Source organism: Marmota marmota, unplaced genomic scaffold (assembly GCF_001458135.2).
Source record: "Marmota marmota marmota unplaced genomic scaffold, marMar, whole genome shotgun sequence".
NCBI lineage: Eukaryota > Metazoa > Chordata > Mammalia > Rodentia > Sciuridae > Marmota > Marmota marmota.
In genome coordinates, this window is record NW_025999891.1 from 6,823,317 (window position 1) to 6,843,017 (window position 19,701).

At 52.9% G+C, this 19,701-nt stretch overlaps 2 protein-coding genes across 2 annotated transcripts in view; one reads left to right on the forward strand and one right to left on the reverse strand.

Annotated features, from left to right (window-relative positions):
• Nucleotides 1-6: 6 nt before the first annotated feature.
• Nucleotides 7-3,201, forward strand: Cdk5r1 (cyclin dependent kinase 5 regulatory subunit 1). Its single transcript, XM_015501191.2, has one exon. It carries the CDS (start codon nt 19-21, stop codon nt 940-942), a length of 924 nt encoding a protein of 307 aa, XP_015356677.1. The 5' UTR covers nt 7-18; the 3' UTR covers nt 943-3,201.
• A 2,227-nt stretch (nt 3,202-5,428) lies between these two features.
• Myo1d (myosin ID) overlaps nt 5,429-19,701 on the reverse strand; it is a 314,007-nt gene continuing 299,734 nt past the window's right edge. Inside the window, exon 22 of the mRNA XM_015501192.2 lies at nt 5,429-7,863. Within this exon, the coding sequence (XP_015356678.1) occupies nt 7,707-7,863 (157 nt within the window). The 3' untranslated portion in view covers nt 5,429-7,706. The remainder of the gene's footprint in view (nt 7,864-19,701) is intronic.

Consider the following 19,701-nt stretch of genomic DNA (forward strand, 5'->3'; position numbering starts at 1 on the left):
TGGGCGCGCAGCGGCACCATGGGCACGGTGCTGTCCCTGTCCCCCAGCTACCGGAAGGCCACGCTGTTTGAGGATGGCGCGGCCACGGTGGGCCACTACACGGCCGTGCAGAACAGCAAGAACGCCAAGGACAAGAACCTGAAGCGGCACTCCATCATTTCCGTGCTGCCTTGGAAGAGGATTGTGGCCGTGTCAGCCAAGAAGAAGAACTCCAAGAAGGTGCAGCCCAACAGCAGCTACCAGAACAACATCACGCACCTCAACAATGAGAACCTGAAGAAGTCGCTGTCCTGCGCCAACCTGTCCACATTCGCCCAGCCCCCACCGGCCCAGCCGCCCGCACCCCCGGCCAACCAGCTCTCAGGCTCCCAGACCGGGGTCTCCTCCTCTGTCAAGAAGGCCCCGCACCCCTCCGTCACTTCCGCAGGGACGCCCAAACGGGTCATCGTCCAGGCATCCACCAGCGAGCTGCTGCGCTGCCTGGGCGAATTTCTCTGCCGCCGGTGCTACCGCCTGAAGCACCTGTCCCCAACGGACCCCGTGCTTTGGCTGCGCAGTGTGGACCGCTCCCTGCTTCTGCAGGGCTGGCAGGACCAGGGCTTCATCACGCCGGCCAACGTGGTCTTCCTCTATATGCTCTGCAGGGATGTTATCTCGTCTGAGGTGGGTTCAGACCATGAGCTCCAGGCCGTCCTGCTGACCTGCCTGTACCTCTCCTATTCCTACATGGGCAACGAGATCTCCTACCCGCTCAAGCCCTTCCTGGTGGAGAGCTGCAAGGAGGCCTTTTGGGACCGTTGCCTCTCTGTCATCAACCTCATGAGCTCCAAGATGCTGCAGATCAATGCTGACCCACACTATTTCACACAGGTGTTCTCCGACCTGAAGAATGAGAGCGGCCAGGAGGACAAGAAGAGGCTCCTTCTAGGGCTTGATCGGTGAGCCCTGTAGCCCTGGTCATGGCTCAAGGATTCATTTTTTAAATTTTATTATTAAATCAGAGTTTTGTGTACAGTATGTGTCTAGCAAAGCCACCAAGGGCCTCCCCCTTCCCATGTTCTCTCCTTGGGATTTTTTCAGCCCTGTGAAGAATTCTGGAGACTTGAACTCTCAAACCTTGTGCAAACCCAGATGTACTCGAAGCCACCCAGGCTGACCTCCCCCTTTGGGGAACCCAAGGGGCTGACTAGCCCCTGCTGCCTGTGCCCTTGCTGGATCCATGGTGGGTGAGGCTGCCCACTGCTCCCTGGATGGGAGCTGGTGAGGGGGTCTCTGGCTGCGGGCCCAGGGAGGAGAATTGGGATTTCTGGTCAGAGGTCCAACTGTTTTGGATGGTTCATTCTCCCAGAGGCTCCTCAAGCCAGCCACCCTGACTGAGCCTCAAAGACAAGGGTTTTGAAGCAAGATCCCCGTAGCCCTGGGACATCTTCAGTAGAGGAGGGGCAAAGTGGGTCTCGTGCAATGATTGTGTCCAGTGGTTTGCCTGCGCACGGCCCTGGTTTGCATTTTCTTTTTTAGGGAGAAGGGCTTTCCTTTAGTGGAGAAGTGGAACTTGCCCCTCTGCCCCTTGCCCACTACTCCCAGCTCCCACATTAGTGTTGGCTAATGAGCTTGTTTGCCTCATTAGGTTCTTATTTTGGGTCCCAGCTGAAGGGGTGGGGTGAAGCTGGGGACAGCTACTTTCCTGGGTGAATTTTTCATTTGAATAACACAGCTTAGTCACCCTGTGGTGAAAGCCAGGACAGTGGCAGCTGCCCATTAGCAACAGCCTGTCTTCTGGGCAGGTGGAGAAGTCCACACCTGAGACCAAGCTGGTGCCCACCTAAGTGCTAAGGCCTCTTGCTGGTGCAAAAGACATTTGTCCTGCCGAGTCCGGGTAGGTGAGATCAGCAGTAGGGGTGATGTGATAATGGTGTATCCCACCCCCACCCCGTGTTAATTTAAAGCTGTTTCCAAGCAGTTCACTTTCTTCTGGAGAGGAAGCCTTGCTCTGTAAGGCCCAGTGAGACAGCTGGATCTTGGAGATAATTACAAGATGGGAGTTTGACTCCTGATTGCTTTGGAAGCTTGGTGATTCTGTAGCTGATTACTTGCAGCTGCTAGTTTTGGTGTCCACCTTACCCTAGTTGCTATGAAAACACATGTTATGTACTTTACCTGTTTTCTTTCTAATTCTCCCAGACTGGTGGCTTGGGAGAGGTCCACGAGAAGGAAGCAAGTCTTCCTGTGTGGCCCCCACTCTTCCTTTGGGGAACAAATAGCAGTGTGAAGATGCTGTAGAGGATTCTCTCTTCCAGTCCTGGTCACCAGGGAGTGCTGGAATTGGGGGCTGGGGTGGGGGAGGCAGAGGTCATTTTACATAGGATTAGATTCTAGGTGGCTGCCGACTTCTGCACAAGCACTACTGAAATTCACATTAAAAAAAAAAAAAAAAGCTGTGAAATTGAGGTACCAATTTAAGAGGCCTGGAGCAGAGCCTTTTTGGTCTGAGGCTTTCCCAGATATGGGGAAGAGGGCCTGCCCTGCCGGAGAGCCTTTCTCCAGCTACTCCTTGAGGCCCACACTGAGCCAGTTCCTGGGACTGTGAGATAATCGGATGCAGAGCTGGAAGGCACCTGCGGCTGCTGGCACAGACTTCACCACAGCCTCTCTTCTCTGCTGGTTTTCATGCAGCCTGTCTTTACATCCTGCTGCCACTCGTGACCCGAGGTGGGAGGCCTGTGGGGGCAGCTGGCCCCTTCAGGCACAGAAGAGGAGCTTCAGGTGCCTAGTCTCAGCAGGAGGGTGCATGTTTGTAGTCCATACAGCTGGCTGAACCTGGCCTAGAACTGTGCCATTAAGTTGCATCCACAGGATTCCGGTTTTTTATCTGTTTCCTTCTCTCTCTGTAAATTTTATTTTTTTTTTTGTTATTGTTGTTTTTTGTTTTTGTTTTTGGAGGAGGTACACATTTCAGGAGATGTTGTGGACTAAGAAAACAACTCTAGTTCCACCAGTGTGAAGCCTGTGTGTTCTCTTCTCTTCCCTTGCACTGGTCATCAGTATTGTAAAGGAGCAACTGATATACTTGAGTGTGCAAGCAATGAACCCATTTGACATGCTGCTATGAAGACTACTTTTAGAACAACAACAAAAAACTAATCTACAAAAAAACAAAAAAAAACAAAAAAAACCCTTTATTCTTTAATTGTTGCTTTTACAGTGATATTGTGCATGCAAACCAGGAGCATTTTGTGTCTTAAGAAAAATAATCTTAGAACAGATGGCTGTGAAAATTACACCCATGCACAGAACAAGCCACAGGAATAATAGTTCAGGATTTGGTTTTTCTCTTTTTCTTGTAAACCTGAGGGTTGATATATTCTTTCCATGCAGTTACTAGAATTTAGTTTTGTTCCAACAGTTGTTAAACTTGCAATGAAAAGAAAATGTGCCATTTTTTTTCCTCTCAGAACTATTCATAGCTGTATATTTGAAACTGCTAATTACACATGTGTGATATATGTTGGTTTTTTAGTGCAATTTCTTCTGTAGCTATTCTTTGACCAAACTGTGGGTATTGTTAATATTAATTTATATTTGTCTCATTTTGTATGTATGTGTAGTGTGTGAGTATGTGTGGTTTATAATCTGACAGTCATGAAGCTCAGTTTGGCTGTAATTTAATTCCCCTTTCCTTATTTTTATTTATTTTTGTACTGTGCTGATTCAATAAAATGCACTGACCATCCATTACATAGACCTCTTTTTGTGGGCCCATCATTTGTGAGCAGGCTGGGATACTTTTTAATGCATGATTTATGCACTTGGAATTAAATTGGATTTGTTATTGGGGAGGGCAGGTGGAACAGAGCTAGGGGAAAGGGCTGAACACGCTAAGGAGATTAAGAAAGCAGCACAGGTTAAGTAGGCTTTGGGTTAGTGGTGGGGGCTCCCTTTGTGGAGGCGGATGACCGGTATGTTGAGCCAAGGAGGGTCAAGCTCACACATATGGCCTGGCCAGTGCTGGCCAAGTGGGTTTCTGCATGGGCACTGGGCCTTGGACCAATATGTTGAGGCTTGTTGCTTAAGGCTGCTGCTCCTGTGTCCCTGAGCCTGGCCCTGCTCAATGCTCACTGCCCAAAGGCTCCTGGGCCAGTAGGGGTGGACTTGTGTCCATGTTTGGGTTTAGGTCTATGTAGGTTTCCTGCAGAGAAGCTCAGTGCTGGGGCTTCCAGAAAAGCAGCCAGCCCAGCCTGCAGTTTGGGCAGGGTAAGAGCCTCCTAATTCTGGTGGTTTGGGCCCAGTCCTGTTGAGCTCATGCCACCAGCCTCAGCTCAGGGAGAGGGCAGTGGGGACTTGGTCTTCCCTTGCTCCTGCACCTGGTTGTTAGAAGCTGTCAGCCTGGGAACACGGTTACTGGTTTCCTCAAGGTAACTCCCATCGGCTGAGTCATATTTTCCTGCCAGTGACTGGGAAGCACTCTGAGGTGGCAGAGCCTCAGGTGCTGGGAATGCCCCATGGCCCCCACTAGGCCTCACCTTGTTTGCCTACAGCTCCCACTCCTACCGGAGAGCCCATTTTTGCTTTCTCTTCTTCCACCCCACCCCTTCTCCAGCCAACTACCTTGGAATGAGGCCATTTTGTCCTCTGCCATAAGATTCTGAGCCCATCCAGTATACATGTTTTTATTTCAGTTAATGTTCTCTGACACCAAGCAATGGGCTTCAAGATTTATTTATTATTTATGGAACCCAGGGGTGCTCTAACACTGGGCTCCATTGTTTTTTGAGACTTGAGGATTTTTTAAAATTTTTCATTTGTAGATGTTTATTTTTATGTGGTGCTGAGTATTGAACCCAGTGCCTCTACCACTGAGCCACGACCCCAGCCCCTGAGACTTGAGGATCTTGCTAAATTGCTACGGCTGGCCTTGACATGAGATCCCATCTTAGCCTTCTGAGTCACTGAGATTACAGGAGTGTGTTGTCATGCCCAGCTCCAAGCTTCTGGATTCTAGAACACAGGCTTCAAAATGGTATAAGAAAGTGTTTGGATTTAACTCCACAGCCTTCTCTCCCCACCTCCTTATTCTTCCTTCCCATTCACTAATAACTCTTTACTGGGATTGAACCCAGAGGTGCTTTACCACTGAACCACATTCCAGCCCTTTTTATTTTTAGATTAGGTCTTGTTAAGTTGCTGAGGCTGGCCTCGATCTTTGCGACCCTCCTGCCTCTCTGCTTGCCCAGGGGCTGGGATTACAAGTGACCGCTACCGTGCCTGGCCTTGATAATGTTTTTGTTGAAAAGCCTTGGACAAATTATCTTCCATTTTACATTATTTGTGCTTAGTGCTCTCTTCTGTCCTCTAGAATAAGTTGACTTTAAGCTAAAATTTTACAATTATAATGTTCAATGACAGATAAGAAGAAGAACACCTTTAAAAATAAGATTTAATGCTTTATTGCTCTTAATGTAAATCAAAATATGCTTTAGAAATAAAGTTAATTTAATGGAAAATAGGAATATATGCACCAAACCATAAAACTGCATTTAAGTCAATCAGGAGAACCCACTTCATTGCATACAACCACTGCCTTCTTCCCTTTGCACCCCTGATGCATTCCCATGGTCAGTCCTATCCTATAGTCTTCACCTTTCTTCGGTTGCCACACCCTGTGACTTCTTTTAGTACATTATAAAAAAGTGCTTGTGGACAGCAGCGTCCAGTGGCCTCAACAGGAAGGCCCTGGTGCTGGGCTGAGGGGCCCCAGGCTACATCAAAGGGTGGGAAAGAAGAGTCCAAGCCCTTCATTTTATCCAGCCTCTGACAGGCAACTCATTTGGCATGATCTATTTTGGTGTGTTTAAAAACATGTGCAGTGTCTAGTGTAAAGCAACAAGTTTGGGGCGATAAGTGGAAAGGGGAGGTGAAGTTCCAGTTAGATGGTTCAACTAGTGCCTACTGGTGATTGGCAAAACTATGAGCGTTGCTAAACTGGGCTAGTGGCACCTCTGCACTGTGCAGGCAGCTGACCAGGTTGGAGAATAGGAAAGTGTTCCCAAGGACAGGATGCTAAAAGGATTCTTTGTTGCAAATTGCACATAGTGCAAATCTCTGCAAATCCTGGGCAGGGGGTGGGAGGATGGGGTGGGGTGTCCAGGATGGTGGGACCACCTTGGGTTAGCCAGGTGACCGCATCAGGCCCAGGAAAGACACAGGAGCTGGCACACAGGCACTCGGTGAGTTCCGCTGGGTCAGGGTGGGAGGATCAGGAGGGGCAAGCATCTGTGGCAGAAGCTGAAGACAATTTGTCAGCCCTCTTTATACCCTACCAGCTGCTCCTGAGGCACGGGCATACCCTTACCCTCTTTCATTATGGAGTATCTGCTCCAAGGTTATTTTTTTAAGGCTCCCCAAAGAGAGGCCTGGGCTGCCCAAAGGCCTCAGTATCCTTAATAGCTGAGGCTTGGGGAAGAGGGAGGTTCTCTGAAGTGCGTGTGCTTTTTTGCTGACAGAAACTGGCAAGATGGCAGCATTCTCCTGGCAGGAGGCCCACAGGCCCCAGGCTCCAGTGGGGATATGTGCACAGCTTTACAGGGGGATGTGGGGACCCTGGCCTGGCCTGCAGTGTCAGGACCCCATGCTCTTGATTTCTGATGCTCTGCCTCCTATGGTTCCTGTATGCTCAGAACCCCACCCTGGTCCTAGTTCTCCCAGTGAGTAGGAAATAAGGAGTGAGAAGAGGAGAGCTGCCAAGCACCAGCGCTCCCCTCACCCCGCACCTGCATTTCCTCATTAGGCCTCCCGACACAGTGTGGCCACAGCAGAGACCATATTTGATTAACAATCCTGCAAACTGCAAAAATCAGTGTAAGATGGATGCGGGCTGTAGGTAGGGAAGTTAGAATATCCTCAGGGCATCATCACACTGTCTCCACAAAGAGTTGGTCAGAAGGCCCAGGCTTCTGGTTCCTGGTGACACTGGTAGTCTCTGAGGGGCAGGCTCTGGGAAGGAGGGACTCTCTGTTGGGCTCTATAGGTGAACCTGCTCACCTGATGGCTTTGGCTGGCTGGGGAAAGAGGGTCTGCTTAGGCACTCTGAGCTGGGTCTCCAGGACTGCAATCACCTTGGGGGAGGAGAGGCAGCAGGCAGGACTCGGGGAGAGAACAGGCTACAGCTCAGCTCAGCTCAGCCACCAGGTCTCCTCCACTCCCCGGGGGAGCACCACTTTTGCTGGGGAAACTTCATTCTGGGCTCCCCCAGCCCATCTCTTTGCAGGAGTCAGCAGCTAGACTGACTCAAGGCCCAGTGGGTTGCCCTGGCCATTTGAGGGATGGCTTCACCAACTAAAGGTACCATCCAGTTGCCTCTGAGGTGAGATGTGTTCTGGGTGTCAGTCCAGGGGTCTGGAGCAGGATACGGGGTCTTTGGTTTTCTGAGCAGGGACTGTGGAAAGTCAAGACAGCAGAAGATGGAGACCAAAGGCAGAAAGCTGGGAAGATGAGCTCCCAGGGAAGGGCCTTAGAAAGGCAGGCGTGGCCCTCCCCAAACCTGGGCCCTCGCCAGCTGCTTTCTGGTGGCATTAGTGGAGATGCGGCAATCAGGCTGGAAGGAGGCTGAGAGGGGCCAGCGCTCGAGGGCCTCAGGGGCCGAGCCCCTCGGACAGCCTCACCCTAGGCCCAGCCTCCTGCCCCCAGGCCAGGCCTCTGTGGTGCAGTGGTCAGTTCCCAGGCACGCTGAGGATGAAGCCCGAGCGGTTCTTGGTGAAGTCGGGCTCTGGCTGGTTGAGCCGCGTCTCCACGGAGACGGTGCACTTCTTCCCATGCAGGCTGCACTGCACTGGATTGGTGACGTTCACTTGAAGGTGGCGATTCTCACTGGAAAACCCAAAAGACCAGGCAGGCAGTTAGCAGGCAGATTTAGAATGGGGTGATTTCCCTGGCCACCCACAGGGGCCTGCCACTTGCCAGGCTCCTCTGGGCCTGGTGGGTTCTATTTAACTTGTTTCTTCACAGATGTCCAGAGAGGGCTCGAGAGTGCTAAAGGGAGGTGGAGGCTGGGAGAGAGCAGAGTCGAGGTGCTGGGCATACCCTCCACCACCAGTGGCAAAGCACAGGGCCCGCCGCTCATCTCTGGAGAAGCCAGCAGGTGCAGCTGGTCCAGGGCAGGCAGGTGTGGCTGAACCATGAGCCCCTCTGGCTCAGGCTGAGGACCAGGTCACTTGGGCGTTAGGTGTCCTGGGGGGCAGGGTTCTCTGTCTTGTGACTATTAATTGGTTATCGCTGATTGTGACAGGGAGACCCATGGGGGACAGTGTCTATCAGGGGTAAGTGGACACTTCCCCCCCACATACTCCCCGATGAAAGGAGAGTCTGCTGGGAGTCTGACCCTGGCCCCCCTCTATCACACAGTCCACCTGTGAGAAGGCTGTCCCAGTTGACCACAGCTCTGAAGGCTGTGGGCCTCCTGGAGGCTGGGGTTGTGACCTGGCGTTGCCAGGTCAACTTTGCTGATGGTGCCTACCACCCTGGCAGATGGGAATGGCGGGTACAGGTGGTGGTTGCTCCCACTCCTGTGTCCACTAGGAGCCCTGTGTGGTAGGAGCTCACGTTCCCCTGGCCTGGGAGCGATGAGCCTCCTACTGGCCAGAGAGGGGCCTCATGCAGGCCCTCCTTGTTCTAGGTGGGGGATCAAGAGCTGAGGGGCAGCATGGCGGGGCTCTCCCTGCTGTAGAGACAGGAGCCCTTTCCTTCGGCTTCTCACACTGCACTGAATATACTTAAGCTGCTGCTTATTTTAAGAGCTGAGAATCCTGTCGAGCTAGGCTGGCACCTAATATCCAGGCACACACCAGCCTGCGCTGGGGAGGGAGAGGAGAAAGGCAAGGCCTGGGAGCCTCTAATCAGGTGGGCTGGCTCTGCCCCATGTGCCTAAAGCCTTGGGAATCCCTTCGTGACTCTGGGGTGGCACATGGGGCGTGGACAGGCTGGGTGCCCCTGAATACTCTTCTGGACCCACTGGTCTGAGGTTGCTCTTGGCATTGAACAGTGAATGCCAAGCTGCCATGTTCACGTGTGGCGGGAAGGCCAGGGCTGAGGCCAGTACATGCTGAGCGTCTGTCCAGCCTGGATGTGCCCTCACTGGGCCGCTGTGAATGTGAGGCGCTTTCTGAGTACTGGCCTGGCCGGGAGGCGACTGCCCAGAGGCTGAGGCAACCTGTCAGGCTGTGTGCGCTGCCAGAGGGGGCCTGACAGCAGCGGGCCCAGGAGAACCCAGGCTTCCCCGGAGTGCCTAGCCCAGGGCACCATGTCCAGGGACTCCCCATGACGCACCCCAGAAGGCTCTGAAGTTTGGGAAGTAATTTTAGGTGTTCTTAGGGGCTCTTCTCACAACCGCTTCCTACCTGCTATGATTAGCTATGATGTAGAGGCAGAAAACGGACCAGGAAGAGGCCCATGGTTATCACTTATGGGCATTAGGCATCTAATACTTAATATCTTGTCAGCTGCAGCTAAAAGCTTGGCTTAGAAGCTATTTTTAACCAGACTTGGACATAAAAATAGCAGAGCCCATCAGAGGCAATGACTCAGGCCGTCTTCCATTCCTGCAGGAGTCAGGGCTGCTCTGCAGGTAGAGTGTTCACCTGGGTCCTGGTGCCGGCCCGAAGCAAGCAAAGCCCCAGCTCTGTGGCGCTACTGTGGCTGGGGATCTCTCCAGAACCAGGCTGGTTCCTGAGCCTCCCGCCTGGGAGCCAGCGCCCTTCCTTCCCCTTCCTGGCTCTGCCCTCCTCCTTCCCCTGTGGAACCTGGTAAAGTACACCTGGTGGGTTCTAGAATCACCTGGGGAATGGGCTTAAGTGCCCATACTCCAAGCTCTCCCCAACACCATGCTCCTGGGCCTCTGCAGTCCTCCCAGCAGGGTCCTCCTTCCTGGCCTGGTGCCCCGAGTCTGCAGAGCGGCCCTTCCCCTCCTGTTCAGCTGCTGGACCTGTTCTAGGTCTCTAAGAGGCGGTAGAGGCTGGTGAGGAGAGAGGTGTGAGGAGCACCCAGGGTACCGAGGACAGACTTGGCTTTGAACATGGAGCCCTCTGGGGGGTGGGGCGGGGTGAGGGAAGCTGGCTCTGGGTTGCTCCTCCCACACTGGGCTGGGCTAAGAGCTCTTGTCCCTTTCTGTCCCAGTCAGTAAGCACTGGAGTAAATACTAGCTGGGGAGCAAGTGGGAAGCAGATGACAGAAAGGGAGGGGGGCAGTTCCCTTCCTCAGGGAGCTTCCTGCAGAGGGGAGAGCAGAACACTGCGCTGGAAGGCGCAAGATAGGTCCTGCGTGGCTGGGGCGGGCTCTCTTCCCTCCTGGAGGCCATCTGGAAGCAGGAGCTGCTGCACTCTTGACCCTCCCCAGCTCCGGGCCCTCTCCCCTCTCCCTGTCCCACCCTCCTGGGCCAGCCCCACAGCTGCTCTGTTCCCCCCAGCGGGGTGCACCGTCCCAGGACAGTGGTTGGTTGTCCTGTCCTTCCCGTGGGCAAGGCTGGCTCTTGGGCATTCTACGCCACAGGCCCAGCCCACGGGGCTTCTGGAGCAGCTGTACCCAAGTGGACAGAAGGGCCCGTGTACATGTCAAGGGGCCTTGCTGCCATCTCCTCTCCCGGCCACATTTCTGAGCTGCCCCTGACCTGGACCACAGATTCTGGTCTGTGGCAACAATGAATTCCTACTTCCTGTGTCTCAATGCTGACCCTCAACTGAATGAGAATGAGTCACAGACATATTAGGAAAGAAAAGGCAGTGTTTAGTGATGCTCCCACATCCCCTCTTCACCTCGGGGGGGTTTCTGGGTGATGCTTTCTAAGCCCACGTGAAAGTTCTCCTGATTCCTTTGGGGTCTTAATGTAAGACCCAGAGGCCTTAGGGCTGGAGGGTCTGGATTCTTATCCAAGTCTTTCATACCTCTACGAAGGTCTTTTGCAACTCTCAAATATATATAGGAAATCCATTGCCTATTTTATGGTGAAAATGAATGGAACGAATACTCTCATCCATCCATTGATCTAGCCTCTGCCCTCGGACGCCCTGGCACTTACCCAGTGCTTACTCCACGTCAGACACTGTGCCAGGCCCTGAAAGACCAAGTGAGTTTGTAGCCAGAGAGCGGGGGAGGGGTGGGGTTCCCTGAGCCCTGGCAAGCTGCTTGCCCTCATGGGATTTGCAGTCTGGCGAGGGATCTGCACCAGGTGCCTGGTCATAAAGCACCGTATGTGGGAAACCCACACTATGATTTCGCTTCACGGGGGAAATTTTACTCCTTTCTCAAGTGCTAAGAACCTCCAAAAAGAGATGGTTCAGGAGAGCTATTATTACAGACTCAGTTTATGTTCTCTTCACACCATAAAAACCATACGAATGCTTCTGTTTTGAACCATCCCTTCCTGACTGTCTTCATGGGGCGGTGGATTCTCAATCTATTTAAATCTGACAAGTTTACGGAGCACCCTGCCTTGTGTACTGCTTCCACTTTGAGGATGCAGGTGCCTGGAGGGCGGAGAAGGCTCTCACAGGGGCTCAGACACAGGGCCCTGGAGGCTGCGGATGCTCCCAGGACAGATGGGCAACACCAGCCAGGCCGCTGGCCCTGGGCTTGCTAGGTCCGCGTGACGTTGCAGGCCTCGGTGCACCTGCTCTGCACACTGCTGGCCCAGCAGCAGAGCTCCATCCCCTCACTTCCCCAAGTTCAGATGCCCATTGCAGTCTCTCAGCCAGGGACAGCAGAGGGCACGACGGTCAGCATTTCCTAGATCGAATGCACACCCAGTCTATGACGCGCATTCCAAAGGCAGAGTGGCCAGAAGCCAGTGAAATGGAGGGTCCCAGAGGGAGGCCTGAGAGATGGAGGGTCCCCAAGGGAGGCCTGCTCCTTAGAAAAGAAACATTTCATGTTGACTGACTCCCCAAGTGACGGGATGTCCCTGGGCTCCTGCTCTTTTCCTTGCATAGCCCTGGGTGGCCCTGGCCTATTGGGTCTGGACTGAAAAGGGGACTGAGATCATACCTCAACAGTGAGGGCAAGAAGAAGTGCCTCCCTCCTTCTGTTCTCAGCCACACTCAAATGGTGCCATCTATACACTGCCATCGACAGACCACAAAAGAAGAAAATGTGGATTCAAGTGGCAGTTCCTCAGTAAGTTAAACACAGAATGACAAGACAACCCTGCATTTCCACTCCAAGATATGTATCCAGAGGAAATGAAAACAGATGTTCAAAAGCTTGTCCACAAACATTCAGAGCAGAGCTATTTACAAAATGTGGGAGCAACCAAATGTCCATCAGTGAATGGATGGATCCACAAAATGTGGTATGTCCATTCATTGAAATATTATCATTCAGTGGAGAACATTACTCAGGAATAAAAAGGAATAACGTTTCGACACATGCTATAGCATGATGAACCTTGAAAATATATTGCTTAGTAAATAAAGCCAGATACTCAAGGCCACCTGGTGTATGGTTCCACTTATAGTAGGAAAATCTATAGCAGAGAATCTATAGAGACAGAAAACACAAGAGCCATTGCAAAGGGCTGTGGAGAGTGGGGTGTGGTGGGGCTGCTTAATGGGTATATAGTTTCCTTTTGGGGTGATGAAAATATTCTAGAACTAGATAGAGGAGATGGCTGTGCAACACTGTGAATGTACTAAATGTGGGATTCATTTCTTGGTGAATTTCATCGCAAGAGTTTTCCTTTGAAAGTGGACTGATTTTGCCAGGTGTGGTGGCACACACCTGTAATCCCAGCAGCTCAGGAGGCTGAGGCAGGAAGATCACGAGTTCAAAATCAGCCTCAGCAAAAGTGAGGTGCTAAGCAACTCAGTGAGACCCTGTCTCTAAAATAAAATATAAAATAGGGCTGGAGGGGTGGCTCAGTGGTCAAGTGCCCCTGAGTTCAGTCCCTGGTGAAGGAAGGAAGGAAGGAAGGAAGGAAGGAAGGAAGGAAGGAAGGAAGGAAGGAAGGAAGGGAGGGAGGGAGGGAGGGAGGAAGAAAGGCTGGGCATGGTGGTCCATGCCTGAATTCCAATAACTCTGGAGGCTTAGGCAAGAGGATTGCAAGTTCAAGGCTAGCCTCAACAACTTAGTGAGGCCCTAAGAAACAGTGAGAACCTGTCTCAAAAAATAAGAAGGGCTGGAGATGTGGCTCAGTCAGTGGTAAAGCATCCCTCGGTTCAATCCCCAGTACCAAAAAAAAAAAAGTGGGCTGATTTAGAGGAAACAAAAGACCTACCCTCTCACCGTGTTTTCTCTCCCCCTTTCAAGTACGACCCAAATGATTTCAAGACCGGCAAGAAGTTGCTGTGGCCGAGCAGCGCTCAGGGCTGCTCCAGGGCCTCCTGACTGGCTCTTGCTGGAGCTCTACCACGTGCCGGAATCTTTAGAGAGCGCGAGCCCTTTCTTCATTTTTAAAAGGAAAGAAAACAGATTTTATACATGGAAACAGGGTGTCTCCTGTGACGGCGTGCCAAGCCGAATGACAGCTGCGAACGGAGGCTGGCAACGGGGGGGAGGGCTTTTTCCTCCCCATCTTCTGTTACAGGATTTAGTGGCTCAGCAAACTGTGGAATTTCGGGGGACTTTCATCTCAGTCATCTGTTCTCAGCCATCATCGCAGGCAAATGGCCTCTGCCAAGTCACTTTGCTTCCTTTTTCGTCTACACTCGCTGTGGCCGCCCGAGGGTAAATGCAGGAATGGATCAATGTGACGACCCAGGGTGGACCCTGGGCTGCCGAGGAACTGAATCAGCCCTGAAAATGACCCTACCTGTCCAGGCCCCTGGTCAGTTGGCAGTGTAGGTCTCTAGACTGAAGTCAGCCCATGAAGTGGGCCTGGGCAGTGGGTCAGGTGCCCTCAGCCAGGGGCAGGATGGACCGTGGGTTCTTCCCCATGGTGGTCCAGTGGCGCTCCTTCTGGGCACAGGGTGATGCATTTTAAATCCAACAGATGCACCGAAGGGAAGTGCAGTGGGAGTGGGGTGCAGCCCAGTGGCCTGAGAGCCCTCGGGGTGTGGGCAGGAGTGCCCTAGGGCAGTGGGAGGCTGATGCCAGGTTCTGGTGTGAGGTCACAGGACATGGCGGGAGGCACTTCCTCTGCACCAAGCCTAGACAGGCAGTAAACAGACGCTTCTCAAAGAGATGAAAAGTGTCTTCAGTGCTTCATGAGGAACCCTAGAGGCTAGGTTTTCCACCCAGATGTCACCGGGACAGGTGTGCTCTCCAGCTCCCTGAGGACAAGGGCCACCGATTGGGGTGTCTGGAGCGCCTGGCTGAGCTCTGTACTGTATTTCATTTCCTTCAAGCAGCAGGCCCCTCTGTGGGCTCAAACCACAGAGGGCCCCTCTTTCACAACCCTGCCATAGGAAATGCCACTTCTGCTTTTGTTGGGGTACAACAGATACTCGTACTAAAGTCACTTCTAAAGTGAGACCAGGAGGCCAGCACCCAGGCAGCCAAGGGCAGCGAGGCTGCGCTTCCTGGACTAGTCAGTCCTTTCTGGCTCCATGGCTGGTGAGGGATTGGGGCAAAACCATTTTAACTTAGAAAATTAAATTTCTTGTCATGCAACAGCTGGGTCAGATCCAGGTGCTGTCACCAGTCAGCAACCCTGAGGCCTCGCCTGAGCCTGGCATCTGTCTACCAGGGCCCAGGTGGCAAAGGCTGCACTTACCACCCCGCCCACTGTGTCCCTCACACTACCCCAGGACCCTCCTGGCCTGGGACACCTTTCCCCAAGACGCTCTCCTCACATGGCCCCCAAGCCCCCGGCACTACTGACCACGACAGGCGGGGCCCTGCCTGGAGCGAGTAGGTCAGGCCCAGTCATGGCCCTTCCATCAGAGACGGGTGATAGGCAAGGTCAACACCCTGTGGTGACTAAGCACGGGATGCACAGAGGAGGGTGCCCTGGCCTTGGGTGGCTGAGGTGGGCTCCCAAGAGGAAATTACAGCAGACTGAAACCCCAAGGGTGGTGAGACTTCTTGTAGGAGCTTTTTTGGCTCTGTTTTCTCATTTCTGAAGTGTTACTGTATGTTCAGTTCTCTTTGTTTTATATGTCATTGCACTGTGGTGTCACCTATGCATGGGGTTTCAGTGACAGTGACCCAATCATTGTCACCATCCTAGCATGAAGTCCAAGCATATATTCTCAGCCACCTCTAGACAAATTCCCCCAATGCCCTTCAGCCAGCCGAGTCCTCCTGGGCCCAGTGCTGAGCTCATCCTCCTGACCCCCTCTCCTAAACTGCTCCCCTCCTCTTGTCCGGCCTGTCGGGGCCGCAGGCTCCCCAGTCAGGGAGGTCAGGACTCAGCCCAGCTCCCTTTTCTTTCTCCACTGCCCCCACAGAGCTGAGCTCTTCCGACTCTCCCCACGGTCACAGCCACGGCCCAGAGCCACGCCCCTTCCCTGGTTCCTGCCCCAGAGCCACGCCCCTTTCCTGGTTCCTGCCCCAGAGCCACGCCCCTCCCTTGGTTCCTGCCCCCAGAGCCACGCCCCTCCCTTGGTTCCTGCCCAGCCCCCTAACTGGTTTCTCTGCCCTCCTCCGCGCCAGGCCCTCCTTCAAGCACATCCCCGCCGTGTCATCAGAGAGCTCTGTTCCGGGCACACGGACATCCCGCGGCTCCCTGCTACCATTTCTTGTCATCCTCCAAGCTTTTGAGGTGTCCAGCCTCATACCGAGTGGTGTCCACCTGTGGCCTCTGCTCTCCCACGGCCCCTAGCATGAAACTGGCCCAGCAAGGGATAAGAGGGACAAACCTGACTCCTGCAGGATTCGGCAAGTCCTGATTATGGTTCTAAAGAGGGAACGGCTAAAATGGACATTAAAGGAAAGAAGGGGTGACCTGCAAATGGCAGGGGGCTGCAGGGGGCAGGAGGGGACGCTGGAGCCAGCATGGGAAGAAGGCTGGGGTGCCAGAAGCACTGACTCGAGCAGGAGTCACACCTGGGGCCACCAGTGAGGGAACAAGGACTGAGGCCCTGCTTACAGACAGGCCCTCCACAGGCTCCCGGCCTGTGAAAAGGACATCAGAATTTTTGCCTCTCCAGCTCTCTGAGGTCTCTGTTGACCTCTTGAAAAGCAAATCCACTGCGGCTCACCGAAGGCAGGGACAAAACCTCAAGAACCGAGAGGAGAGGCTCTGAGCACAGAGGCAGGCCGGCCTCATCCAGTGGGGGGACAAAAGTTCACTCTTCAAAGGGCTGACCGAGAGCAGAGCAGCCCGGAATTCTGCCCCCATCTATCGTCTGAGCGAGGACAAAGCAAAGACTTTCTCAGAACACAGGGCCTCTGTCGCTTGGCCAATCTCTGCTGTCATGGGAAGAATCACCGCAGGACACTTCATTAGGGAAGAGCCAGGGCAGAAGGAGAGTGCGAGGTGCAGCGGGGCGAGTAAAGGGGGGACTTACAGGCAAAATCTAGGCAGATCAGAGTGGAGGAAACACCACTGTAACGACAGGAGTGAACCGGACTGAGTTCTAGGGTGTGAACCGTCAAGTTGAACCCAAATCCAGGATGACGACAAGAAAGGGGGGTGGTATCCCAGCAGACGTTCCAAGGTCCTGGTCTCAGTGGTGGAGAGTGGGGACGCTGAAGGACCTCAGCCTTCCTTCAGATAAGCACACACATGGGAAAAAAAATAGGGGAAACAAGAACAGCAGGACACACGACTCCCCAACAACAGGAAGGGTGAGAAGAGAATCTGACCCTTCAGGGAAGGTCCGAAAGGAAGACAAAAGAGGCAAAGAAGAAACAGAATAGGAAAGACTCCATACTCCTGAAAGAGCTGAAGTGTACACACGAGTGCGAGGGCCCTGGATGTGTCAACTGTTAAAGGGGATTTCTCAGATTAATTTAAAAATCCAGCTACACACTACTCCCAAGAAACACGCCTGAGTCATAATGACACAGAAAAGTTAAAAAGGGGTGGAATAAGATATAGGAGTCAAATGTTAGTCAAAAGAAAGCTGGCCAGCGGGCGTGGTGGCAATGTGCCTGTGATCCCAGGGACTTGGGAGGCTGAGGCAGGAGGATCTCAAGTTCAAAGCCAGCCTTAGCAACTTAGTGAGGCCCTGAGCAACTGGATGAGACCCTGTCTTAGCATAAAAAATAAAAAAGGGTGAGGATGTGTCTCAGTGGTAAAGTGCCCCTGGGCTCCATCTCTAGTACCCTACCCCTGCTACCCCCCAAAAAGCTGGCAAAAAGTACTGCTGGGGAGAAAGCTCATAGGTAGTGGTTTTCTTTATCAAGAGCATCCTCTCATGTGAGTGTGTGTGTGTGTGTGTGCGCGCGCGCACATGTGTGGTGCTGGGGTTCAAATCGAGGGCCTTGTCACACAGCACATTCTACGACTGAGCTACATGTCCAGTCCCAAGCGTGGGGAGACACCTCAGCCAGGCAGTCCTCTCCCCTCCCAACCCAGGAGGAACACAGAGAGAAGGCAGCAGCCCAAAGCCCACCAGGGCTCTCCCCAGAACCCGACCATCCTGGATTTGGATCTGTGGTGTCCTGGGCTATGGTATCATCACGGCAAATAGCAGAAAAGTAACAAGGGATTTACAGACATCAGTTTGTGGAGTCCTCAGTACAACATGAGGCGAGTTCAAATTCTACTTTCAGAAGAGGAAATGAGGCCCAGAGAGGCTCAGGACTCACCCAGAGTCATACAGTAGAGGCAGGACTGGAGCCTGGGCACTGTGGGCCAGTCTTCCTGCTGAAAGAACAGGGTGGCATCCTAGTGGTGTCCCCTCCTTGTGCTCTCTGCTCAGTAGGGCACTGAGCATTGTTCCTGCCCCATCAAGAACTCCTAGGAGTCCATCAATGTCCACAGAAAGAATGATTTTTTTTTAAAAGTGACATGATGAAACCAGCAGCCAGGGCTATGTCAACACAAGACTAACCTGAAGACAAGGCCAGCATCAGGCATCTTCAAAGGAGGGTTGTTAGGCGGCGAATCCAGCATGAGCGGCCAGGCCGGGGCCCACAGAGGTCAGGTGAGGCACATGGGTGCTACTGGTTCTTTGCTCCACTCAAGGGACTGTTTATATATGTGGTTAAAGGATATTAAGATGCACTAGGAACACTATCCAAGGAATGCCTTTTGTAGCTGGAATCCTTTTACAGAATGAACCGCTACCCTTCTCTGTAAACCCAGACTTCCACAGATTAGGTGCTGCCTCCTCACTTTTTAAGGAAATGAAAACACTCAAAAAAAATTGTTTTTTGACAGTACTGGGGACCAAGTACAAGGGCCTTGTGTATGCTAGGCAAGGGTTTTGTCACTGAGCTATAACCCCAGCGGGACTCATGGCAAACATATGTGCAAAGTCGGAGAAGTTGCAGGAATTATATCAGTGAGCATGCTGTCACTTTTATGTCCTGAGGTTTAAGGGAGCAGTGGTTCTATGCTCATTTCTCTACAGTATGCTATGTAGTGTGGGCAGGTATTTCCAGTGGTCACTTAGCTGTCTGCAGGGCTGGGGCTGCTTCATGCCTTGGGCAACTGTTAGTGGGTCTTGGGCTGGGGCGGGGGTTGGCAATCATCATCCATTTATTAAGAACCTGCCATGGAGTACGCATGAGCATTTTATACGCGTCATCTCGTTTAACCCAAGACTGTCATTATAAGGCCCTGACATCATGCTCCTTTTATAGATGTGGAAGTGGCAGCTTAGAAAGGTCAAGTGACTTTTCACAGCTGGAAGATGGCGAGGCAGGGCCTGTACCCAGAGTGTCTGCCTTGAACGACACTTTTGATCTCCATTCCATTTGGTCCCTGCATTGAAACGCTGTTCTAGCCTGGAGTGTCGCCTCCACAGCGTGGAATTTGTTAACCCCAGGCACGTGTGAGTCACAGGAAAAAAGCACTTTGCATCCGCTGCAGCAGTGTGCAGGTTTGGACATTCCGACCTGCGACCCAGGCCTCCGGGGCCCTCTCACCGCTCCGTGTTCCCTTCCTGGGAATGGTGCTTTCCACTCCTCGGCCTCCATCAGGCCCAAAGACACTGATGTCTCCCAGGCGAGGACGGTGCCAGCTCTCAATGAAAGGAGTGTTCTCCCGGTGCTTGGAGAAACTGCGCTCCAGGGCACACTGTGTCTTCAGCTGGAGTCCCCGCAGAAGACCACTGCTCCAGGGAGACTCTTGGTGCTGTTTTCGTCAGCTAAATGTCCCTATTCATTGAGCCTCAGCAGCCCTCCCCTAGCAAAGGGGACCAGGGCAGAGCCTCTGGGCTGGAGGGGACCTCTGTGGCCTGAGTGGCCTGGTGGCTGCCATGAGCCTCTGATTTATTTCCCTGCCACCAACATCACAAGTCGGGGTGGTGAGAATGTGACCCATGTTAATCTGGACTCTTTAGGGCTCACTCCTCTTTCCCTCTCAAGGTGTCCAAATTGATGCTTCTTCGCACCAGGGATAATGAAATCTCCCCAAATCAAACTGAAGAACCAAAACTGTACCCACAGCTCCTTCAAATGTGAAAAAAGAACAAAGAACCGGAAAGAACAGAACAACACCAAACCAAACAAAAAGCCAACCACACCACAAATCAGTAGCTGGAAGCGGGGGGCATCCCATGCCATGGGGTCCTGGGCCCCTCTGTGGGTGCCCTGATGGTGGCTCCCTCCCATGAGATGGCAGTGGGCTCGGAGCCCTCAGGTCCACGGGCAGCAGCCCTCCCACCC